Source organism: Rattus norvegicus, chromosome X (genome assembly GCF_036323735.1).
Source record: "Rattus norvegicus strain BN/NHsdMcwi chromosome X, GRCr8, whole genome shotgun sequence".
In the NCBI taxonomy this organism is placed as follows: domain Eukaryota; kingdom Metazoa; phylum Chordata; class Mammalia; order Rodentia; family Muridae; genus Rattus; species Rattus norvegicus.
Genome location: NC_086039.1, coordinates 15,536,486 through 15,561,329, shown reverse-complemented (window position 1 = coordinate 15,561,329; position 24,844 = coordinate 15,536,486). Strand labels below are relative to the sequence as shown.

Below are 24,844 nucleotides of genomic sequence, written 5' to 3'. Positions count from 1 at the left end.
ATGGCTACTGCTGATTCAAGTAAAGTCCTGTCATTACTCTTGTGAGTAATATTCATTTGCTTGGCTCTGAACTTAAGCACCATAGGATGCAACTATGTATCAGTTCTCTGTCTTACAGAATAGGTTCTGAAGCAACAGGGATGAAATCTAGTCTAACTCTTTAATTTTATTGGGAAAATTTTCAGCCTGGGTCTGTAAACATGGAAGGTATGCCCATCATTGCTACTAATACTAGAAACTCCTCATGTTTTCTAAGGACTTTTCATTTCTCAGTCACTTGTTTCTTGGTACCAAGACATGTAGAGAGAGGTTCAGTCATGTAGTTGAGATCCTACAGCTGACACATTTAAGACCCAGCTTTGACCCAGAGTTAAGGGTCACATTAGTCAACTTAAGTAAATTCTGATGGACACGTACTATTTTCTGTTTTTATGTTTCCCTGATTTCTATCTTTCTCCTTTGCTCTTAGCCCACACTGGTATTTGCAAAGCTGTAGTTAATATTGTCCTGTCCCTGGCATCTCACTGGTTAGCTTCCTGACAGTGACTTGTTGCTAAGGGCTCTTGCAGTCTCTAGGCACCCTATTAATCAAGATTTTTCAAGTCTATTGACCGCTTCAGTACTACCATTCCCTCAATCCTTCAACTGTCCTTCTACTATCTCAGCTCCCTGACACTTCTGTGCTCACAGAAGCCAAGGAGCACCAGGCCTTCCCAATTTCATTGAATTTTTTTTTAAATCTACAATCTACAGCTTTACTTTCTTTTCTTAGGGAAAATTGCTCCAGTTTTATATCCTCTTTTCTCTCTATACTAAGAAAATTTTCAAATAATCGGACTTGCAAATGTTATTGGGAGAAAGAATGTAGAATTTGAAATATATTTAAGACAAATATATTGAAGACTATCTTATAGTGGTATTTCCTAAATTATCTGTGGTAGTTTAAGTTTTAATTTTTCAAAAATCTCAAAAGAATATATAAATGTTAACAGGATGTAAAAATTCTAAATATTATACACATACACAGAGAGAGAGGATGAGAGAGACTTTTCATATCATCACTAAATAGCCCATAAAGCATGTGATATCCCTTTCCAAGTATAAAAGGAGTGAATGAATATACATTTTATTTTTGGTCTACCCTTTATTTTTAAACTGTGTCTTCATGTATAGCAATGCATCTCCAACTATTTCTTTGGTTCAAATGTGAATCATCCAAAGTAGGGATTTTGAGCACTGTTAAACGATTAACTTGTATCAGTGGGGAAATGGGATATATGTGTGTGTGTGCTTCATTTATGTGTGTGTGTATACAAATCTATGTGTTACATGTGTTTTATATATATATATATATATATATGTTTCATTTATATATGTGTGTGTATACAAATCTATGTGTTACATGTGTTTTATATATATATGTTTCATTTATATATGTGTGTATACAAATCTATGTGTTACATGGGTAATGATATCTAATATTATATATATATCATATATATGACATTATATTTGTATAGAAATATAAAATTGTATGATAGGGTGATTGAATACACAATGACTAGGTGAGTGTCCTTTTGTCACAGTCAAACTACAATTTCTTTTTATGCCTTGACATCATGATCCCTCCAAATTGAGGAAATTGGGGATATTTTTGGCTCATAGCAGGGGAGGATGCCATTGTCTGTTAGGCGAAGAACAACAATGATGCCACAAAGTTTAAAGTTCATGCCAGTAGATGACTTTATAACTCCATCAGTGTATACAAGAAGAAGACAAAGAAGCTGAAGCAGTCCATAGTCCTAAGTTTGACAGTGATGGAACTGAGATAAACTAAACACATTGTTTCCCAATGTGCCAAAATCTTAGGAATTCAACAATAAAATAATAATATCATTAGAGACAGTTAATCCTAGCTTTACCACTTATAAACTCTGTGGCCATAGGCAAGTTCTTGAATACCACTCTACCTTGTTTTCCTTATTTGTAATTTAGAAATAATAAAATTAACTCATAGAGGTCATGAGAAGGTTGAATCAGTTAATGTTTATAAATGAAGACTTTAGACAGAATCTGACTCCTGTGAGGATTGTCTTTGCCAGAAGCCGCAAGGAAAAAAAGACTTAAGGTAATAGAATCATTGAGTGGTTAAGATACATTGTAATATAAAATATAGTACAATGTAGACCATAAGACATGTGCCTTTCTAGCACTTGGATATTTTGAAATATATAATAATTTCTATTTGGCTTACATTTGATGTCTGTGGAGACCCATAATTTCATAGAAAAATATAATTTGTGACAGGGTTTTTGAAGGAATTTTATTATATTAGACATTCTTTTTTAATTTACCTGGGTAAATGTTATTACTTACTATCTTCATATTATATAGGTGGAAAAATGAGGATAATAAAGCACTTTTGCTTCTCCAACATAGAGATATAACCTTATCTCAGATCTTCCAGACACTCCCCATGTGAGATAGCTATCTAACTACCACAGGCCACTTTTATAATTAGTGTTTGGACCCCAAACTGAGAAAACAGGTTTGATGCATGAAAATGCACATAACATACAATTCCCTCATTCAAAGAGTGCAGTTGGTGTTTTTTTTTCAGTGTCATATGTACAAATTAGTCACCATTTCAATTGAACTTTAGAATTTTTTCTGGGGAAAATATAACAGAGTCCCTGAGGTCTTAAACAAATGTCTAGTAGTTTAAGACCACCCCACACAGTTATAATTATATTTTTAGAAACAGAAACCTAACCCAGAAAGTGTTAAAAACTTTACACTACCATGATCTCAGTCTCTAAAATACATACATCTCTAAAATATGTATATTTTAGTAAGAGCCCTTCTTAAAACATAAAGTATAGGGTAAGGCATACTATTTTTAATCTTGATAATAAGATAACTAAATTTTCACCTTAACCGATATTATATACTCTCTAGGACTCCTTTATTTCATTAGTAGAGGAATGCTATGAAAACAAAAAGAAGTGTATTTCATAAGTTTTGTCAAAAACATAGCAGAGATTTTCATTTTAATTGCTACATAAGCACAACGATGATTTGGACCTTGGTCATAAAAATCTGAAATATTTGCTAGTTGTTGTGTGCTAGAAAATGTTTGCCCACATTTGCATAGATGATTGTATAGCATCATAGTTTCAGAGTAGACATACTGTTCACCTTACTCTACACCATTTCACACTATATGTGGTAAACAGACCAATACCAAGAAAGACATAAGTGGGGAGTCAAGCTGGCTGTATTTGGAGAGAATTGCTCTTTCGAAGAGTGATCTGGTCAGGTGAAAGTCAACTTTGGGGTGAATTTAAAAATGAATCTTTCATAGTTTCTTGTAGTTCTGTGGTTGAATATCTAACTAGAACTTGATTATTGATGCCCTCAGCTTTAAATGTTATAGTTTTATGTAGGCCTAAGAAGTTAGGGTACCGTGGTGGTGATTGATAATACAGCGTCCAGGGAGACATATGATTGGCCAATCCTTAATCCTTATACATTAAAGGTTTTTCATGGAGTTACAATCTGCTTTCTGGATAACACTATGTATACTATGTATGGATTTCCACAAAGGATGTATAGTGGTTATCTGGATCATCTGGGAAAAGGTATAAGAAGGTTGAATGAACAAAAGCTCAGAGAACAAGCTGTGCTCCTTCACGGCCTCTGCTCTAGTTCCGGCCTCTAGGTTCCTGTTTGAGCTCCTGCTTCTCCTGCTTTGACCTCTATCAATGATGGACTCTGACCTGGAAATATAAACCAAATAAACCTTTTCTTCCACAAGTAGCTTTGGTCATGGTGTTTATCACACCAGTGAAAAAGAATGCGAGGTCAGGGCCTCTGTGGTTCCTTGGCTCAGTCATTTGTCTCTGCAGGTTTGAAATCAAGATTCTCTATGAACTACCTTCAGTCCTTATCGAGGGCTTGATTAACTGGGGTTGGATGATACCTCAGAGAACGTCCAGGTAGAATGGTGGTGTATCTTTTTATTCCAGCTTATTATACACGTAAGGTATACTCAGGATATTGGATTTCAACAGTCATTTGATTGGGGTTCTTTTGGCCTAGATAAAATTCCTAGGTGGGAAAGCTTTTCAAGGATGTCAGAGGCTTTAGCAGTTGGTGTTCTTTGGTGTTGTAGTCTTGGTACAAGACTCTAGTATCAGAGCCCTTCCTGTATGGGCCTATTAGGTTAGGATTCCTTGGTGGCAGATGGTGGTGCATCTTCTTAGGTAGAACTAGTTATTGAGATTTATCAACCTTTGACAAGTAGCCAGTGTTACTTGAGTAGGCCTAGGAAGTAAAAGATTCATTAACATCAGCTCGTATCACAGCTCATGACCTCTGTTTTGGGACCTATTGTCCTAAGGACTTGACAGATCTTGGGACTCTTCCAGTAATCATATCCTGCATTTGTGTATTTTAGTGCCAAGTAACCATTTAGTTCTTCAGTATCAGGCTCTGTGTTTTAGCATCTCTCTGCTTCCCCTGCCCCACTTTCTATCTATCATGTCTGCTCTTAAATGGCTCAACTGGGAGTTTTTTCTCATCTGTCAAACAGCCAACCCTTTTAGCTTGGCCTCCCAATGGATCTGCTGTTTCTGTCACTGCTATCTCAGTGCTATTCCCAATATTTTGCTGTTTCTTAGGCCTCTTTCTTCATATTGCCAGCTCTGCCTGCTTAACTGAAAGTAGGTTTTTAAAAAAGCCTTTTACTGAGTCTGATGCTCAAATACCAGAGGCAACACAAAAGAATGTCTCCCAACTGACTGACTCTGAACAGCCTGCTTGTATAGCTTAATAAGGACTGTTTGAACCAATCATGGTCACACCCTGCCCCTTTACCACTACAAGCAGTCCTGCTAGACCACCAGTGTATGTGCTTCCTTCATGCCCTACATGGAGCTGACCCTGAGGGAATCTAAAATTTACCAAAGCTCATGACAGCAAAAATTTTGGTACAAACTAACTCAGACTGTCCTGGCTACAGTTATGCTTACAGAACACAGACAGTCAGCTATAAACTATATAGTTTTATTAAGTATGTCAGTGACTAACCTACCTGATAAGTTGACAGATAAGTATTGAATAAAAACATTTCTTTTGATCGTGAAAGCCAGAGAAGCAGGGAGATTATCAAAGCTGCTAACTAGGGAGTTAATTTGTCCTACTCCTCCAAATCATTACTTATTTACAGGAAAATAAGCATGAGAATGTTTGCTTATTAAACTAATATTGATTTGTTTTTTAAACATAATTTAATGCTCTAAGTGGCTTCTTTTTATTATCTTTAATCATGTGTAGATGTGTGTATCTACATGTGGGTATGCGCATGTGAGTACAGGAGTCCTTACAGGTTGGAGGTGTCTGAGCCTCTGAAGCTGGAGTTATAGGTTGTTGTGAGCGTCCTGAAGTGGGTGCTAGGAACCGAACTCTAGTCCACTGGGAGAACAGCAAGTACCTTTAACTGCTCAGCCATCTCTCCAGTCCCTATTTGAACACTTCTCAACACCTGCTGAGTGGTCCAGGGAGACATGTGTCTCCTTCTTCCGCCTTACTTCCGTTTATTTTCCAACATGACCTCATTTTAAACCCTGTGAAAAGAACGTCCACTCGACTCATTCTAGAATATGCAGGGCTTCATATAATTCTCCAGGACTCTAGTCATGCTATGTTGTAATAATCCTCTCTCAGCTTTTGCTCAGGTGTCCTTCTTGAACTTTTATTTCCTTTCTTCTTAGGCAATATTAATTTCAGATCTCATAACTAAACGCAAACCTCTTTTCTTTTATTAAATCCGTGGGCTTACCCACTATAATACCCAGTTTTCCTTCCAAATAATCCTTATCAGAACAACGTCTATAGCTATGAGAGCTTAGCATGTTCCAGAAGAGTAAAAGCATAAGATTTGACTTGGACATAACTAGATCACTAACAAAAATAATTCCAGGATATACAAATGTATATTATAGTAAACTTGGGCTGTTAGGCTAGTAAAATACTCTATGGAACTGGATTTGGTTGAGTTAATAATACTTTTAGCTGCTTTTTATAAATCAGTTATGAAAGTTACAGCCTTTTGCAGCTGTAGTGTGATACTTTACACCTATACGTGTTTGTAACAGATTATCCGATTGATTAGCTGGAAGTTAAATGGGACAATCAACTGTGCCATTATCTGTTTGACTCCACGCTCTATACACTCAACTACTTTTCCAACTCTGTTGATTAAATATTTAGTGTTTTTCATTATCTTCCCTATTCTTCTATCCATTTGTTGAGACATGATCTAATGTAGTTGTGTTTGGGCTGGAACTCACTCTGAAGCTGAGGATGACCTTGAGTGCCCAATCTTCTCACCTCCACTTTCTCAGTGCTCAAAGTACAAGGTTTACTCATTGTGCCCAACTTAAAATCTCCCATGCTAAAAGTATAAAATATTAAAGCAAATATGACCAAATGATAGGTAATATAGGTTGGCATCTAGGAAACCCATACGAGCTGGTTTTGAGAGTCTCACTGTAGTGCAGGCTGGTCTTGTACTACTCATGCACGGTACAAGTTGGCCTTGAATGCCTGATACTGCACCTTTGTCAACCAAGTGCCGAAGTTGCAGGTGTGTTTCATTGTGCCTGCTGCTCCATCCATTCTTACTGTTACTTTCAGTTACTGTACTGTTACTATACTGTATTCTGTTTTTCCTCATTATGGTTCCATCCTCGGCCCTTTCTCTCTGAGTAATCTCACTTTTTTTTTGCTTATATTCAGCCACTGCCAACTTTCTAGACCCTAGTGCTTTCCAAGAAAACGTCACTAATCGTTTCTCTGATGAACTCTAAGAGGGTGATTAGAAGTTCCATATTTCAAATCACTAACTGATCTTTGTTGATGTTTAAGTCAGAAGCACAGTGACCTCAGGTCTGAATGAATGAAAACTAATTCTTTTTCTTTCTCATCTTGTCGATTTAAAATGTTACAACATTGTTGTAAGTATATACATTTCAAGATTTATACCACTGATAATTAATGCTATAATGTAAACGCTATTTTTTCTTTCTAGTCATTGTTTTGAATTTATTATTCAGGTTTTCTTCTAACAAACATTTTTCTGTCCTTTCTCCTACTCCTCCATTGGGGTCCCATGCTCAGACTGATGGTTGACTGCAAGCATCTGCATCTGTATTTGTCAGGCTGTAGCAGAGCCTCTCAGGATACAGCTATATCAGTCTCCTGTCAGTATGCACTTCCTGGCATCCCCAATAGTATCTGGGTCTGGTGATTGTATATGGGTTGGATCCATGGTGGGGCAGTCTCTGGATGACCTTTCCTTCAGTCTCTGCTGTACTCTTTGTCCCTGTATTTCCTTTAGACAGGAATAGTCCTGGGTTAAATTTTATCTACCTCAAAGTTTCCATAAGTAAACTGTGCATATATTATTGGCCAGCATTCTAAACACCATTCTAAGCATGTCTAAAATATGTCTGACTGATGTTGCCACACAAAAACAGGCAAACAACAGATAGGTTTTATTTTTATTAATTTCATACCAAGGGAACAGTCATAAACATTCTAGTTTAAAGCTCAATTTAAAACAACTAATAATGTAGCTGAAGAGATGATTTGGAAGTTAAGAACAAGTACTGCTATTCCAGAGGACTGAAGCTCTTTTCCCAGCTCCCAAGTAAGGATGGTCATGACCATCTGTAACTCCAACTCCATAGGATGCAACACCTTCTTCTGGCCTATGAGGATACCCACATCTCACACACACACACACACACACACACACACACACACACACACACACAGAGAGAGAGAGAGAGAGAGAGAGAGAGAGAGAGAGAGAGAGAGAGAGGGAGGGAGGGAGAGAGAGAGAGAGAGAGACGGGGGAAGACAGAAGGAGGGGGAGGGGGAAGTAGAGAGGGGGAGGGAGACAAAGGTTGCTTATAAATAAAATAGCTAGTAGTGAGATATTCTTAGACATGCTGTTTTATTTTAACTCAGACCTTATTAACCCTTGTTATTTTCTACTGTATAGTGTTAAAAACAGATACTTTTAAAACATGTGTATACTTGAAGCTGTGGTAATTATTACTGTAACTTTTTAAACATAATGTATTTTATTCATTCTTAGCGAATTTCACATCATGCACCCTGATCACACTTACTTCCCAGTCCTCCCCTGTCTGCTCTTGGACTTTGTTATCTCCTACTTCCTCCTGCAAGAATTAAAAAAAAGTCCAATTTGTGCTATCACAAACTCCCTGGAACATGGTCAAACTCCCTTTAGCTGTTCTGTTTTTGATGATCACCAGATTCAGTATGTCCAAATGAGCAGTGTCCCAAGCTGAGGAGCTTAGCCCAGTTCTTCATGCTTATGAACCACACAGGGAGGAATCCACATTTGTAGTGTGTAAGCCCAGAGCTCTGTTTACTTAGGGAAGTAGGATTAAAGTAAAAATGAATTTACCCGTTTTAATCTGACCAGTGCTCACTGTGTGTTTGACAAGGATGAGACTTGTTAAAGGGCATCTGTAGCAATGAATTCCAAAAGTAGAGCTATAATCTAACTGAAGGGAGTTTGCACAAATTGGCACATAGTAAGCTATAGTCACTGCGCCCCACTTCAGTCCTCAGTGCAAATGCTTGGCAATACAATTTAACTAGCACACAATGGCCAAGTGAATGAGATGTGGTTTCAAACTAAACCCAGGAGAGAGGGCTCTGCATACAAGACTAGAATGTCTACTCCTGAAGGGCAAACTCTATGAGCAGATGAGTTGATATAAGAAGGATCTACAAGAAAATGAAATTCAAGTAGGGGGATTAGCTGTATTATTTTAGTAAGTGATGATATGAAATTTTTCTAGACAGAGGTGTCATTACTAAACCTGGAACATACGTTTCAGGTAGCAAGTTATTTCCACTTCTAGGCAAGTGCCGCTTTTCCTATGGGAGGAGCATCTATCTCCTGTAGTTTCTATGACCAAACTCACCATTTTCTTTCTTCCATTCTATGTTTCTCCAGGATCTTCAGTAAGTTTCCATCTTACTAAACTATCATCACAGTGCAGTCCTGCCTTCTGGAGGAAATATCCTGACTTTCTCCATAAAGTTCGGACTACTTATGATCTTTTTGGTCATCATTTATATGCCAACCCAGGTATTAATGTATTAGTTTATGATCTATATATTAATCCATATATAGGCAAAAGGATCCTATTGTTAAGCTCCACTAATTTTGTTTCTGTTAAATTCTTGAAAGTTTTCTGTCCCTTTCATGGTTTGCTTTTCGTCCATTATTCATTTTTACATGCATTTGTTTATTCAGTGGGTGGGGAGGTGGGTGGGTGCAAGCAACATGTATATGTAGATGTTGGCTCACTGGAGTCAGTTCACCCCTTCCACCATGTAGGTCCTGGGGACCAAACTCACCAAGCTTGGTAGCAAGCTCTTTACCCACTTCTTCCTCCTGTCAGCTTTCCCTTAATTTATTCAGTCACAGAACAAACTCATAGATTTTGAGAGTGTAGACTTGTATCTTTAGGTCAAGACATGCATAACTATTAGTATACCTCAAGCACTGACTTTTTTTAATAGTACAGTCTGTAAAATATGCGTGTAGAACACACTAAGTTGGACAATTTGAGCATAATGTATGTTGCAAATGAACTTGAACTAGAAAGGTGATATATTTAGTCACTGAATTTCCAATTTATTTTTTCTATTTCAGCTTAAAACCAGATAAGATCCACAAGGATGGAAAAGCAAGTTGTGTATTCTATTTATGGAGACAGCAGCTGACACTGGTAGAAAATTCCAGGCATTATATTTTCTGTAGGGTCTCCCTTGCCCTTGCTGCTTTCTCTTAATTTCCAATCCCCACAATCTAATGGTCTTTGCAGATTGGCAGAAGGCCTCAAACAAATCCAGACTGGAGGGACCTGGGACATTAGCTCAAATGGAGATACGTTGTGGTCTGTAGGAGCCATTTCATTTTGAAGTTTTGGCTGGTGCACATTGAACACAACACACTCTTTGTAGAGTTAAAGAGGCTCTAGAAGACAGCCTCCTTTCGAATCAACTAACGTTTTTCGGTTGCTTTGACCTAATGAGTAGGCTCTCCAATAGCAGCCTTTGAATAGGTAGTTATATCTAGAAGCCTGATGAGAGCCAAGGAAACTGCATAGCTTATAGTTCATAGGTGTGAAGGGAACCTGAGGGACAGCATCATAAGAAGATAGCAATCCCCAAATCTGGCAAATAACTGTAAGAATTATCATTCTTATGTGTTTATACTCAGAGAATCCAGGTACAAAACTAATGTTAAGGATATGATCTATGGCTTAGTGAGCTTCGTATGCTGTCAAGGGGAGTAGTCTAGGTCCATCTGGTTTTTAGCATGCTTGTTCCTTCTATTTGAGAGGGATGTGTTCTAACATTTCCAGTGATTATCTAGAACTGGGCCTTGTACTAAACACACACACACACACACACACACACACACACGTTTACACATCATAGTCCATTTATTTTTAGTAATTTGAAGGTTTTGTTTGAGCTAACTGCACTGATATTTCAAAACTTAAATAGGTGAACAAGTGCTATGTGTGCTATGACCTAATTAATTTTTCTCACCTTTGCTTTATCCACCTTTTCAGCATTTCCTACATTGCGGGCCCCAGAGGAACTGAGTCCTGTTCTGAAGCTTTTTGAGAGCTCAAAGTTCAGCATCATTAGTGAATTTTAGTGGCTGGCTGTCTACACAGCAAAGGCTTTAGAGAAATTTTTCAGTTCAAACAGTAATGATTTTCATGGACTACAATTTCAGTAGAACATGTTTTCTCTGTAATGTGAAAGAATATCGAGCACTTGTCAGCAAATCTGTAGAGACCTTGAAAGAAAACCCTTTAAATTGAATAGCTTGAACACTAGGCTGACCAGGGGAATCTTAACAACAGTAAATATCCATTCGCCTTCTGGAAGATTCCACCACTGCTATACAGAGCTGCTGCTGAAATACCATGTCGAAGAACTCAGAGTTCATCAATCTGTCATTTTTATTGGATCATGAGAAGGAAATGATCCTCGGAGTCCTAAAGAGAGATGAATATTTGAAAAAGGTGGAAGACAAGAGGATAAGGTGATATGTATTTCTTGTTTTGACTTTATTTGGTTGTTTTCTAATGTTTTTTTTTTGCAGTGATTTTGATGGGGAATTTGACAGTCACACTCATGACTTTCCAGAAGTAGCCCAAATACTTGAAAATATCTTTGACTCTGTACCATTTAGCTAAAGAGGATGGAAGTCAGCTAATAATAGGATGCTGGTATGATGAAGGCACTCATTTGCCAACATCAAACCTAGCAGCTAAGAAGGAAGGCTCCCCACTTTTGAGTGCCAACTCTGGAATGGCTTGTGTGATATTTAAGTAACTTGCTATGGTGTTAGTTATATTTATATCACTGTAACTATACATGCTTTTAAAAGGGGGCTTTAACTTGATTTATAGTTCAGAGAATATCATTCATCAGGGTGAGGAAAGGATTATGGGCTGGAACCTTTTTTTTCCATGGTGGTAGGAACATAGCTGATATGGTATCTCAGTAATCCAGAAATCAGAAAAGCAGACTAGAAGCAGAGCTGGCCTATCATTCTCAACTCCCGCCTGTGCAAGCCTACATTCACCTGTTAAACCTTATGCCTAAAAGGCTTCTAAAAACTCTTACACCAAATGCCCGCCATCTGGGGACCAAGTTTTCAAACATACAAGCCCATAGACTGACAATATATATTCAAACCTGACAGATCTATAGTGTCCCCCAAGAGCTCATGTGTGAAAGACATTGTCTCAAGCTGGTACCACGATTGAGGGGGAGTTGAATTTTTAAGAGGCTGAATCTAGTTAGTGGTTTTAAGTCACTGCAAGCACCGCCCTCAAAGACATTATTGGAGAGTGGTTTCTTGTTCTCTGACTACCATGAGATACAGGCATTCTTTACTACATGCTCCTGTTGGCATGTGTAATGTCGCTATATTCTCCAAAAGCAGGGCCAAGCAGGCATCGAATGAAATCCCTTTGAGTTCAAACACATTTTTCTTCTTTTCTTTTCTTTCCTTCCTTCCTTTCCTTTCTTTCTTTTCTTTCCTCTCTTTCCTCTCCCTACCCCCTCCCTCTCTCTCCTTTATTTTGTTCGTTTTTCGTTGTTTCTTTGTGTTTCCTTGTTTGTTTATTGTTTGGTTTTTTGAGAAAGGGTTACTCTGTGTATTCTTGGCTATCCTAGAACTCACTTTGTGGACCAGGCTGGTCTCAAACTCAGAGATCCACCTGCCTTTGCCTCCCAATTAATCTTCCGGGGATTATAAGCACGTACCAACACTGCCTGGCTAAAATCTTCTTGATTTTATCATCTCTGGTAATTTTGTTCCACTTATAGAAGAATTGGATACCACTGTGCCCAATTTTTCTGATTTAGATTTGTCCTGAATAAAACAATAAATGATAACATTGCTCCCCATAGCACTGCTGAAAAGATCAAGGAAGCTTATAAATATGCTTGTGAATTCAGCTCCTCCCACAGCAACCTTCAATTCTAGAACATGGGGTGGTCTCATGAGCTCTCTCCTCCAGAAAATGTTAGCTGTTTATAAATTCTCAGGGATGAGCAGGGCTTGGTGAACCCCTCCCCACCTTCATGCAGAAAATGAATGGTTTCAATCTAGTGCAGGTCTCCTATTGATAATCAAAGTTATCTATAGTTTGTGAATGAATCAGTGGCAACGCAATGCCTGGAAACATTCTACAACAGGTGCTTTTTAAAACATACAGCTGTTTGGGTGACCCTGTTGAGAACACACCCATGGCCTTACCATTCCCATCAGCAAAATGGAACAGAACAGAGCACATTTCTTTAGTCTGGTATTTAAGGACAGTTCTGACCTGTTAGCCATATGTCATTATCCAAAGTTACTATGGCTTTTATCAAACATTTAAAGACGGACAGAAAGTTCTTCAAGCTGATCTCTGCATGATGACTGAAACTCTAAAGCACAAATTTATTGTTTTGTTCTGCATGCCTAGTTCCACTGGAATGGGCCACTAAGTAAGCCCTGACCTTAGTGCATTAATAACTCATACACCGCAGCCAAGAAACTGCCTTCCGTTTTTTAGTTTACCTTTAAGCAATTTATTCTTTCATTTCAGTCCTGCAGGCAGAGAAGGATTAGATAAAAGCAAATAAGGCACATATTTGGTTCAAATGAATTAAATGTGAATTCAGGGATAATACATTCCTGAGGCCAATAAGTGCAAAGAATAACATTCTTTTAATACTCTATAAATTTTTAATCTACAAAGCTATTTTTTTCACTCTACCACTAAGAATGAAATACGTTTGACCTTCTCAAAAACCTGTAGACTTACTGCCTCTGTAGAAATTCCAGAGAAGTATTCAACTAGACTTGTAGTTTGGGAAACATTTAATTCTGATCCTAATAGAATTGCCATAAAGCTTCTTAATATATTAACAGAAATCCCAATATGAGAAACTCTGAGATGGCTCAGGAGTTCAGAATGTGGTCCTTGAGCAGAGTACCTGAATTCCAGTCCCTGCACCCATGCTGGGGGTGGGGCAGAGGAGGGAGAGAGGGGGAGGGGCTCAATTCCCAGTAACTGTAGCATTAGGTAGATTAGGTAGATCTGACCTCTGACCTCCTTGGTCACCAACACACACATGCGCGCACGTACACACACACACACAAACACACATACAACACACACACACACACAGATATAAACATAATTAAAGAAATCCCAGTGTGAATATACTAGTTTAATGGAACTTAAACTCTTAATGAGTCCCACAGGAAAAGCAAAATTCACCCAGAACTTACTAATTTTAGTCTGTATTATATATAATTATTGTATTATGAGTAAATTATTAAACATATATTAAATTATATACATATAACTTAGTATATATATGTATTTATATATATTGTGTCTAATTTCAGTTCGACTTCATCTTGCATTCCATATAGAAAAACATATTTACATATAAAATTTGATTTTACAGAATCTTTAAGAAATGTTTTACTGTCAAGGTATATCTGGACATATGTCAAGCATTGGGCTGCAAAATGTACTCAGAAATGCTTGAACTATTCTTTGTGTGAAATAATGTCACTATAGTCATAAGTAATGTACAAGTACATCTCTCTATAGTATTTTACTCACAATTTATATTACTATTTTAAAGTTATTCAATAGTAATAGACAGGAAAATCATGTCTTCCTTATACATGTATATATATCAAAGTGCATTTATTTGTCTCTTCCATGTACGACAAATTTATTCTTTTCTCTTTTAAATGTATTGTCTTTAAGGAGAATTGATGTTGAGAACAAACCTCTAGGTAGCAGAAAATAATCTGTACCAATAGTCAGGACAATGCTGTTCTCTTTTTACTATAAATTGTTCAGACAGTACGCTGTAGTGCATGTAATCTAGAACATGAATACTGAGTATTGGAGCTAATGGTGGGAACTGCAAAATATTTGCTCCCTCTCATGTCCAATGGTGGTCAGTTCATAAGAAAATATATAATACCATTTGTATTCTTGGGAAGGTAGACTTTTTTCTAAGAAGTAATATAAGTAAATGTTTATTATTAAGTGTCACATTTCTGAGTTTTAAATTATAGGTATAATGATTCCTTTTGATATCAATAGGAATATACATCTCATGTATTGCTTTCATTTATGATTCAAGACGAACTTCTCATCTTCCTAATCTATGTAAATTATCAATAATCGTTTTTCAGAAGCATGCTTTCAAAATCTTGTATGCACATTTAAGTCACTTATTCTTAATCCTCAGTGAGTTTTAATTAAATGGCAGCTTGACTTTTCCTATACCATATACTTTTACTAACAACCAGGAAAAGGTTCTTTGTAATGTCTCATCTATGACACGAATTCACAGAATTATCTTCTTTAAGATTAAAATGTGGAAATTAAGTATTGAAAATTTTTGCTGTGCATATTCTCCTTGTTATAGCCTACATTTGCATAAGTTCAGTTTAGAGAGACCTCAGAAATGTCCTTGCATTATATACCTGCAAAAACTAAAACTGTCACTCTTTAGTTTGTACCTGTACCAGCAGCAGAAGGTATTTGAAAGCTCTTTTCAAGGGCAATGTGTTCTCTTTAAAGCATCTCTATTTTTTTGCATAAATGCCCAATTTATTTCCATCAAGTCAGCCCTATTCTTTTCTTTGTCATAGCAACCATCTTTTAAGGCCCGGGATTTTATCCTTTGTTGTTTCTGAAAGAAATGGTGTTTTCGTACTTTTTGCTGTACTGATTCTTTCCCTGTCTCTGTGTTTTCTAAGTAATTTACCTTATTAGCAAGATGATGTTTTGCTGCTGTAATGTTCAGGAAAAGATGCCTTTCAGAAAAAAAGCATCCCTTTTCTCTGATGGTCAGGATAAAAGACAATAGTTGTTTTCTAGTCTTTTGAAGTGAAAGTCTCAGTTTGGTAATTACATATGAAATCAATTCCCTGTGTGATATTAGACAAGAATTAATAAATGGCAAACTGCCAAATAGTGCTGATTGATTCTCACTTCTTTAGAATTGTAATGGGTTATCCTGTCATATTATTTAGTGAAAGACTTGTCTTAAGTTGGGTTTACCAAAAGGAGAATTTGAGCCTAAGGTTTGAGTCTAAGTGATGGTTTTTAAACCATTAAACCTTCAAGTCCTAGGGAAAGCATGACAGGGAAGGAGGAGTAATTTAACAGAAGTGGCATGTTAAGCAGCATCATACATACATACATACATACATACATACATACATACATACATACATACACACATACATACATACATAATACATATGCACATTTTAAGTACTTTGAATGTCCATAATGATTCTCTGGGTTCTTTTTATAGTAGCAGGACATTATTTACACTCTCCCTTGTATTCCCATGGTTTTATTTCCCTTAATTCTGTTGTTTTTTTCCTCAGTATTACTGCTTTTACTTATTTGTGTGTGGGGTGTGGTGGAGTACCAGCTATTTCAGTTAGAGTTTGTATTGGTTTAAACGCCATGATCAAAGCCACCTTGGAGGTTGGGGGTATTTATTTTATCTTAAAATTCTCAGGTCACTCCATCAGTTTTCAGGGCAGGAAACGAGAGGCAAGAAGCCTATAGCAGAGACCATGGAGGAATTCTGCTTACTGGATTATTTCTCGTGGTTCGTTCAGTTCAGTTTCTCATAGAACCCAGGGTTAACACCATCCACAATGGGCTGAGCTCTCCCATATGAATCACTAAGAAAATTCACCACAAACTTGCCTACAGGTGACTCTTAATGGAGGCCTTTTCTCAATTGAGACACTTTCCAAATAATTTCAGCTTGTGTTTTGTTGATATAAAACTGGCAAAATGCCAGTTGGCTAGCTTTACACATGGTTTGGTGGGAGCTCCTCATATATTACTGGAAGCCTCAGGTTTACCGTGCTAGCAATTGCTTTATGACACATGTATAGATTGTAATTTCAGATTGTCCCATTTTCTCAAGGCAATCTCCAGACACAAGGTTGGCAGAATTTACAGAGACTTCTTCATTTGAATAGGAACATTTCTTATAAGAGTCTTTTCTTTGGGTTCAAATCCAGGTTTCCCCTTTCCTCCGATTCTCACATGTTGGTTTTTTCATGGTCTTTGATCTGAAAACAAATCACAATCTCTATGAAAGTTCTTAGAATGACAGTGGTGTAAATGCAGCCCCATAGGGGATATTTGTCATGAGACACTTTGTGACAAGAGTCAACCTAGACAGATGCTGTATAATAGAACTAGGGCAGCAAAAGAAAGTTCTTTTGATTATTGCAGCTTACTTTGCAGTGTGCTCAGATTAGCTTTCCACCACTAGGAAAGACACAGCATTCACAAGTCAGTATTCGTTCTGAGAAGAACCCAGTTGGTATCACAGAGCCTGGAAGAGGAGACTAGTGTGTAAGAGTGTAGTTTGCTTATTTGTTTTAAATACCAAATCTTGGTTCTGAATCCTGACCAACAGCAAGCTACCTTTCTGTTTTATTGCATATATATATATATATATATATATATATATATATATATATATATATATATATATATAGAGAGAGAGAGAGAGAGAGAGAGAGAGGCTGGATGAGGCAATTCATTAGGAGGAAGAGGGTACCCAATGGCAGGCAAACATGTCAGAAACAGCCTCCACTCCCTCTGTTCAGTGTCCCACAAAACACCAAGCTGCACAACTGTATCATATATGCAGAGTGTCTGAATTAGACCCATGCAGGCTCTCTGGTTTTGGTTCAGTCTCAGTGAGCCCCTATGAGTCCAGATTTGTTGATTCTGTGGGGTTTCTTGTGGTGTCCTTTTGCTTTCTTAATGGAGTTTGAAACTTTAGCTGTAGACTGGATGTAGTTTGCTTAAGTTTGAAGGCACTGTAGCAGGCTGAAGCAAATCTCAAGAGCACTTCTTTTGCTCTTTTGCAAGTGGACAGTGCAAGAGCTAATATTTACTGAGTCCTTATTGGATTTGCTGGAAAGAGATTTGGCTACAAATGACAGATATTATGATAATTACTTAAACTGTGGAAATTTTCCATATATCTTCACTAATGTAAATTTTTGTGTTGAGTGGCAGCTCTATTTCATTGTTTATTGGGGAAGGTATAATCTGGAGTCCTTGACTTTTATTGTTCTATCATCTTTAAACTTTGTCTCTTGACTCAAGATAAGCTCTAAGGTCTCACACCACTCTCTAGGAAATAAGAAATTAGGGGTTATTACTTGTTCTTACCTGGTTATTGTTAAACTGTGGTTCCCTTTCACAGATGACCCTGTCTTGAGTCATGTTGACAAAACACTAATGAGTCTTGAGACAGAGTGGGCAGATGACATGGCAGGATCATTTTATCTCATAAGGATGTGGTAGCAATTAAATGAATGGGCCAAAGTCACACAGGAGCCTTCTTTTCACCATTACTGATGCTTAAACCTAAGTTTCAAGAAACAGGAAAGCAGAAAACCTAGATCTATGTGTTTGTGTGATCCAGAGCCAGACTCTTGTCTTTCATTTTTCTTTCCTGTCAAGTGAGAAACAGGGCCATTGTGAAATGAGACCTAAACTGTGCTGTAGTTACTGCTGCCTCCAGAAAAGAGTCGTTTCTGACTCGTGGAGAATTCACAATATAACAGAACATGACCCCTCAGGGAAGGGGAATTATTCCTCATCCAATATTCTTTACCCGCATCCACAAAGCTGGGTGAAGTGTCAATTCCATAGCCTCCCCTGCAACTCCTTGGTAGTTGTGTGACATTGGTTAAATCCAAGAAGTCTTTTAGGGGGTTTCTGAACTAGATTTTGTTTTATCTGTGAAGACCCAGGTACAGAAGCCGCTATGCACCACTTCCTTGTTCTACCCTAACAAGGCTACAGTGTTGGAGCCACCTGGCCATTTTGCCTAAGAATAAGCCATATTTTGTCAATAGAAAAGCAACAAGATGAAAGGATACTGTGTCCTTAACAATGGTAATTTGTATCTAAACTAATTCATGCAGCTGCCTAACTTGTGTCTTGTTATTTGGAAGAAGAGAAAACAAACACATTTGTTAAGCCTGTTTCTTGGATCCAGAAGCATTTCTACCTTCTGATGGTGGCTTTTCTGTTTGTGAGTGAGATGAGGAGGTGCAGACCAGAAGCTCACTTTCATCAGATGCTACTACAGTCATACACGTATAAATGAACTGGATCCACCTTGGTTTCTAAGGCTACCTGGAAAAATATATATATATATATACACACATATACACATACACACACACACACACACACACACACACACACACACACACACACACACCTCAACTTATCTCTTCTAGCTTCCTGCACTCCCTTTCCCCTTAGGGCCACTTTTCCAATTGTACATTTTCTTCATTTACTCTAATTACTGGCTGCCATTATTTGATTATATCCTCCAGAACTCTTGTACTGCAGGCACTAGAGATGTGGCTTAGAGATTTATAGCACTTGTTGCCCTTGCAGAACACACACCTTGGATTTGTAGCACCAACAAACATCTCTAACTCCAGTTCTAGAGGATTCGATCCTTTATTCTGACCTCTTCATGCACCAGACACACAGGCAGTAGTACATTCATACATAAAATAAAAATACAAATATTGATGTTTTGGAAACTTAATGTCCAATACATCATATTTCGAAATGGAAGTCTAATGGAAAGTGCTTCTTCTGTCCTCAGGGCTTCTCCTGTCCTCCATATTTAAAATATATATATATATATATAATATCTTCATTATTATTCATACAGTGGGTTTGTTTCAGAGCAATTTAGAGACTCTCTTGTCTTCTCTTGACCCCTCATGCCCTTCCACCTCTTGCCATGAGTGGCACAGCAAAAAGGCCATGGCTAGATATCAGCACACTTTGCTGTGTTCCCTTTTGCATATTGAGATAGTGGATACTGAGCCTAGGGTTGAACATGCCAGGCAAGTACTCTGCCAGTAAGGTATAACCTCACTTGTCCGTTTTCCTCTTTACTTTTGAGACAGAGCCTCTAAAATATACGCTGACCTTGAGTTCATTTAAGTTAGGCTTTGAAACTGTGATCAACTCTGCCCAATTAGCTGGGATCACAGACTTGCACCTCCAAGGGGCTGATAGCCCCTTGATGTTGGAGTTACTTCGCCTCCCAGATGATAAGAAATTAACATCTGTTCTTTATGAATTACTTTGTGTCTATTTTTCATAGTAACAGAGAACAGTGTGAAAGATCTTTTCGGTGTCACCCTTGCCTCATGAATGTCTGAAATGTGACTGTGTATTTAACATGCATTAGTATAGAAGAGATTGGATTCAATGTCTAAGAGAGGTTTGAAAAGTCAGCAAGCTCTGTATTAGCCTGTGGAATCCTTTCCAGATTTTGTAACAAGTCTCAGAGGCAATAAATGTCAATTGTCTTAGGGATTGGCCAGCTAAGATGTTTAGACCCTTACCTAATTTCTTTCCTCTAGTCTACTATTCTAAATCCCAAGTCTTTTCAGGCTAAATAACGATATTCTGGGTTAAGGTAGATTGTTAAATAAATAAGTGTAAAATAAACCATAAAAAATGGAAAGCAAATGTTTGACTTGTATATGACCCTAACTTCCTCACATGGACCTGGCTATTGTAATAAAAGGAGCTGATAAGAGGTTAAACTTTAAGTACCAAATGACAGACTCTTTTCTAGGAGAGAATTTGCATCCCAACCTCCTTGCTTCTGTGCTTATCACACTGAGCAATCAACCTCTTCAGATAAGGTTGCTCTCAAGGGGTTTTGTTTCTTGTGGTTATTTCAATTACTTTGCTTCTATCAGTTCTCCTTGTGAAGTTTTTTCTGAGAAGGTAAACAAACTCTATTCATCACATTAACTGCTTTATAACCTAGCATGGAGTTAGACCGTGAACAGCATGGTCAAGAAAATATAGTCTTTCTGTACTTGGGAAGATGCTAGTCTAGTTGAGTCTGATGAAACCTAATGTCACAAATGTGAAAAGGAAATGGTATGAAAGATGTAGAATGTTTCCAGATTTTCTTTCTGTGCATTGAAAATAAGATAAGAGATTGGTAACCTATAGGAATGGCATATCTATCAAATATTAAAATAGGAATGAGCTAACATTCTTGGGTAGTGCTTGCTGACAGTATACTAGAACAGAGAGACACTTTAGACATAGCAGTTCCCGGGGTATTTCTAAAACTAGTTGTATTCAAATATGTGGGCATGAGACTTGAACACCAGTATTTCTAAGCTATATCTATCTGTCCAAAGCTGCACTTCTCATACTACCATCAATGACATATTTTGATAAAATACAAATTCAGAATTTTAAAAGGAAGATTTGATCCAGTAAGCCAGATCCTGATATTCAGTGTCCCTAACAATTACCTACGTGCTGCTTCTGAAGAGCAGGAGTGTGCTTACAATTTCAAGTTTCGAAAGGGCAGATAAATATATTTCTTGTCAAATAGTTTTTAAGTGCAATGTGTTTAATACCTATGTGACAGGAGTCATGCTAGGAAATTGACTTTTATTATCTCATAAAACAACCATTGGAGAATATAATTTTTTCTATTTTACAAAAAAAAAAAAAGGAGATATCAAAAGTGAGTAAATCATTGCCTGTAGTTAGACAGGTAATTTATGTTACATCCTGGACTCAGGAATAGATGTGCCTGACAGAAAGGTTAATGGGAATTGTTGAAAACTCTTAAACGCTCAGTAGAAGTATGTAGAACTGAAAAAGAAGATGTTTGTAGTGACAGTTACACTTTCCATTGGTTTACTTAAGGAAAGAACCAATTTGGCTTAATGTCTTTCTTCATGTAAGCACATAGAGAGCATGTCCAGGATTCTAAGAGCAAAGGTATCCTAAACAAGAGAATCCACACTGATGAAAAACAGTGCTGGTGGAGAATGACAAAAGTAAAGCGCAAATACGCACTCAACCACCCATTTCCAAAGGTCGTTGATACTGGAGTGAGAAGTTGTATTCACTGAAAGTATTTGGTTCTGATTCCTTTGTTCAACAATGAAAAGAAGTTTGAATAAAGAAGGATGTGCTCCTGTACAGAGGTTTTAGTTTTATTTATATATTTATTTGTGTGTTGAATCTTCTCTCTCTTTCTTCCTCTCTCTCTGTCTTGCTCTGTCTCTTTCTCTGTCTGTCTGTCTCTGTCTCTGTCTCTCTCATACACACACATTCATGCATGCACGCACACATGTACGCATGCACATATATGTTCACGCTCACGGGAATCTCTCATGTGATATGGAGATCAAAGGGCAAATTGAGGGAGTTGGTTCTCTTCTTCCATCACGTGGGACCCAGGCATTGAAGTCAGATTGTCAGACTTTGCAGTAGCCCACTAAAGCTTATCAGTCCTCTCCTGTGTTTTCATTGTGCCTTTTCTTTCCTTACCAGGAAGCTGAAAAATGAGCTTTTAGAAGCCAAGCGTAGGAGTGGGAAGACTCACCAAGAGGCGAATAGAGTCTGTGTTCACTGTCAGAAAAGCCTGGGCCTCATCTTTGACCGGGGAGATCCATGCCAAGCCTGTTCACTCAGAGTGTGCAGTGAGTGTCGAGTCACGGGACTTGATGGCAGCTGGAAGTGCACTGTCTGTGCTAAAGTCGCGTGAGTTTCCTGCCTTTCTGTGCAAAATCCATATTTGACGATTGATAAGATTCAAATAGGAAAATTAAGAAATAAAATTTAAATTGAGAAGGGAGTAGACTGAAAATCACAGCTTAGTTACAGGCTGACAGGAGGGGGTGGGGAGTGAGAACTGTATATGTGGCATTAAGTATGTGTGTGGTATGTATGTTTGTGTATGTGTGTGGTTTATCTGTGTTTGGAGTGACTGTGGTCTGGTTTGGTGAGAGTGTATGTGGTGTGAGTGTATTTGATATGAGTACATCTGTGTGGTGTGAGTGTGTAGGGTATGAATGTGGGGGTATGTATGAGTTTGTGTGCAAGCATGTATATGGTGTGTGTGTGTGTGTGTGTGTGTGTGTTGTGAATGTGTGATGGGAGTATGTGGTGTGAGTGTAGTGTGCTTGTGTTTTTGTGTGTATGTGTTTATATGGTATGACTGTGTATAGTATGTGTGTGTGAGAGAGACAAAGATAGACAGACACAGTGATAGAGAGAGAGAGGAGTGGTTAATAGGAGCGGGACAGGTACAGAAGATGGAATGAGTATTAAAAATAAGTCTGGGGGTTGGGGATTTAGCTCAGTGGTAGAGCACTTGCCTAGCAAGCACAAGGCCCTGGTTCGGTCCCCAGCTCCAAAAAAAAAAAAAAAAAAGTCTGAAGCTTAATAAAGTTGGAGGCCTAATAGAATAAGTGTCTCCCTATTTTTAAAAAAGCAGTAATGTGTTTAATGTGTTTTCTCCTCTTTAAGCCCCTCTAGACACCACACGGCTTCTACAAAGGCATAGACAGAATTCTTTTGACATTCTTAAGCATCTGAGGTAACTGGCAAGATGGGCATCAAACGTCCTGCATGCTCTCCACATCAGCTGAGGGATACCACTGGAAGTGTTACTTAATATTCTCCAGGCCTAGCTGTTTATCAAAACAGACAAAGGGAAGAAGCCTTCTCATTGTGTTTTGCTTTAGATCAGTGGTTCTCAACCTTCCTAATGTAATATCTATGCAAATATCTGCTTTTTCCAAAGGTTTGCAACTTGTATTTTGAGAACCACTACACTAGAACGTAGGGGTAAAGGCTCTATGTAGGTGTTAGCTTGACCTTTCAATGTGTAGACTTGTGTCTGTATGTATGTGGGGTGTGTGTGTGTGTGTGTGTGTGTGTGTGTGTGTGTGTATGTATGTATGTGTGTGTGTGTGTGTGTGTGTGTGTGTGTGTGTGTGTGTGTCCATCAGCAATTGGAGCTTGCTATCAGTTTTCAGAGAGCAACCTATTGTCTTGGCAATAGCCTAGGTTGTTTGGGGATTTCCACAAGATGCCCTGATAGCTAGTGGTTCTGAACTTGTGGTTGGGTCATGACTCCTTTAGGGGTCACATATCCGATATTTGTATTATGATTCATAACAATAGAAAAATTACAGTTGCAAAGTATCAACAAAATAATTTTATGGTTGGGGGTCACTGCAACATGAGGAATGCTATTAAAGGGTCCTAATATTAGGAAGGTTGAGAACCATTGCCTTTGACCAACAATTCAATTTGATGTAATCCAGTCCCAGTTGTGTAAATGTACCACACTTTCTTTATCCATTCTGTCAAGGGACATCTAGACATTTTTTCCAATTTTTGATGTTATGAATAAAGTAGCAATTAACATGGTTGCTCAAGTATCCTTGAGGTAGGAGAAAATATCCTTTGAGTATATGCCCAAGGGTAATATAGCTGGATCCTGAGGTAGATTGAGATCTGTCTTCCTGAGGAACCACTATAGTGATTTCCATAGTGACTGTATATGTTTTCATTCCCATTAGCAATGTATGAGTGTTTCCCTTACTCCACACCCTCTGTATAAGGAGTTGTCACTTGTATAGTTGATCTTAGTCATTCTGACAGGATAAGATGGAATGTCAAAATAGTTTTGATTTGTATTTACATAATGACTAAGGATGTTGAATATTTAAGTGTTTCTTAGCCACTTGAGTTTCCTCTATTGAGAATTCTGTTTAAATCTGGTCCCCATTTTTAATTGGATTATTAGTGGGGGTTTTTTGGTATCTAGATTCCCGAGTTCTTTATATATGTTGGATATTAGTCCTCTATCAGATAAAGAGTTGGTAAAAAAAATCTTTTCCCATTTTGTAGGCTGCTGCTTTATCTGAATGACATTGTCCTTTGCCTTACCACAAAGCTTTTCAGTTTCATGCGGTCCAATTTATTATTTACCTTATTGCCTACCCAAAATGAAAGAATCTTTTTCTGTAATTCTCATTTAGATCATTTGCTACCTATTTCACATATCTTATCCCTTATCTGTCTTCCCTATTATAAGCTTCAAACCAGCATTGTCCAACGATGATGTTTTCATGCTTAAAGGAATGCCTAAAGTAGGTCCTCTATGTGTGATTGTTAAATGAGCAGATCCATGGATGAGCAAGATAATGAAATGAGAAAAGGATGAACGGATGTTTCCTGCTAAGGCACATCAAGCTGGAGTGAGAGGAAGAAAAAATGAATGAATATAATTTTATTCTATTGGG

General features: G+C 37.8%; 1 protein-coding gene across 8 annotated transcripts in view; it reads left to right on the top strand.

Annotated features, from left to right (window-relative positions):
* The window catches only part of Sytl5 (synaptotagmin-like 5), a 241,446-nt gene that overhangs the window by 141,331 nt on the left and 75,271 nt on the right, over positions 1-24,844 (top strand). For 4 of the 8 annotated variants that reach the window (XM_063279916.1, XM_063279914.1, XM_063279915.1 and 1 more), the window contains 3 exons: positions 9,062-9,196; positions 10,695-11,176; positions 22,080-22,289. In XM_063279916.1, coding sequence (XP_063135986.1) covers positions 11,058-11,176; positions 22,080-22,289 — 329 coding nt within the window. In that variant the 5' untranslated portion in view covers positions 9,062-9,196; positions 10,695-11,057. 8 annotated transcript variants of the gene reach the window in all.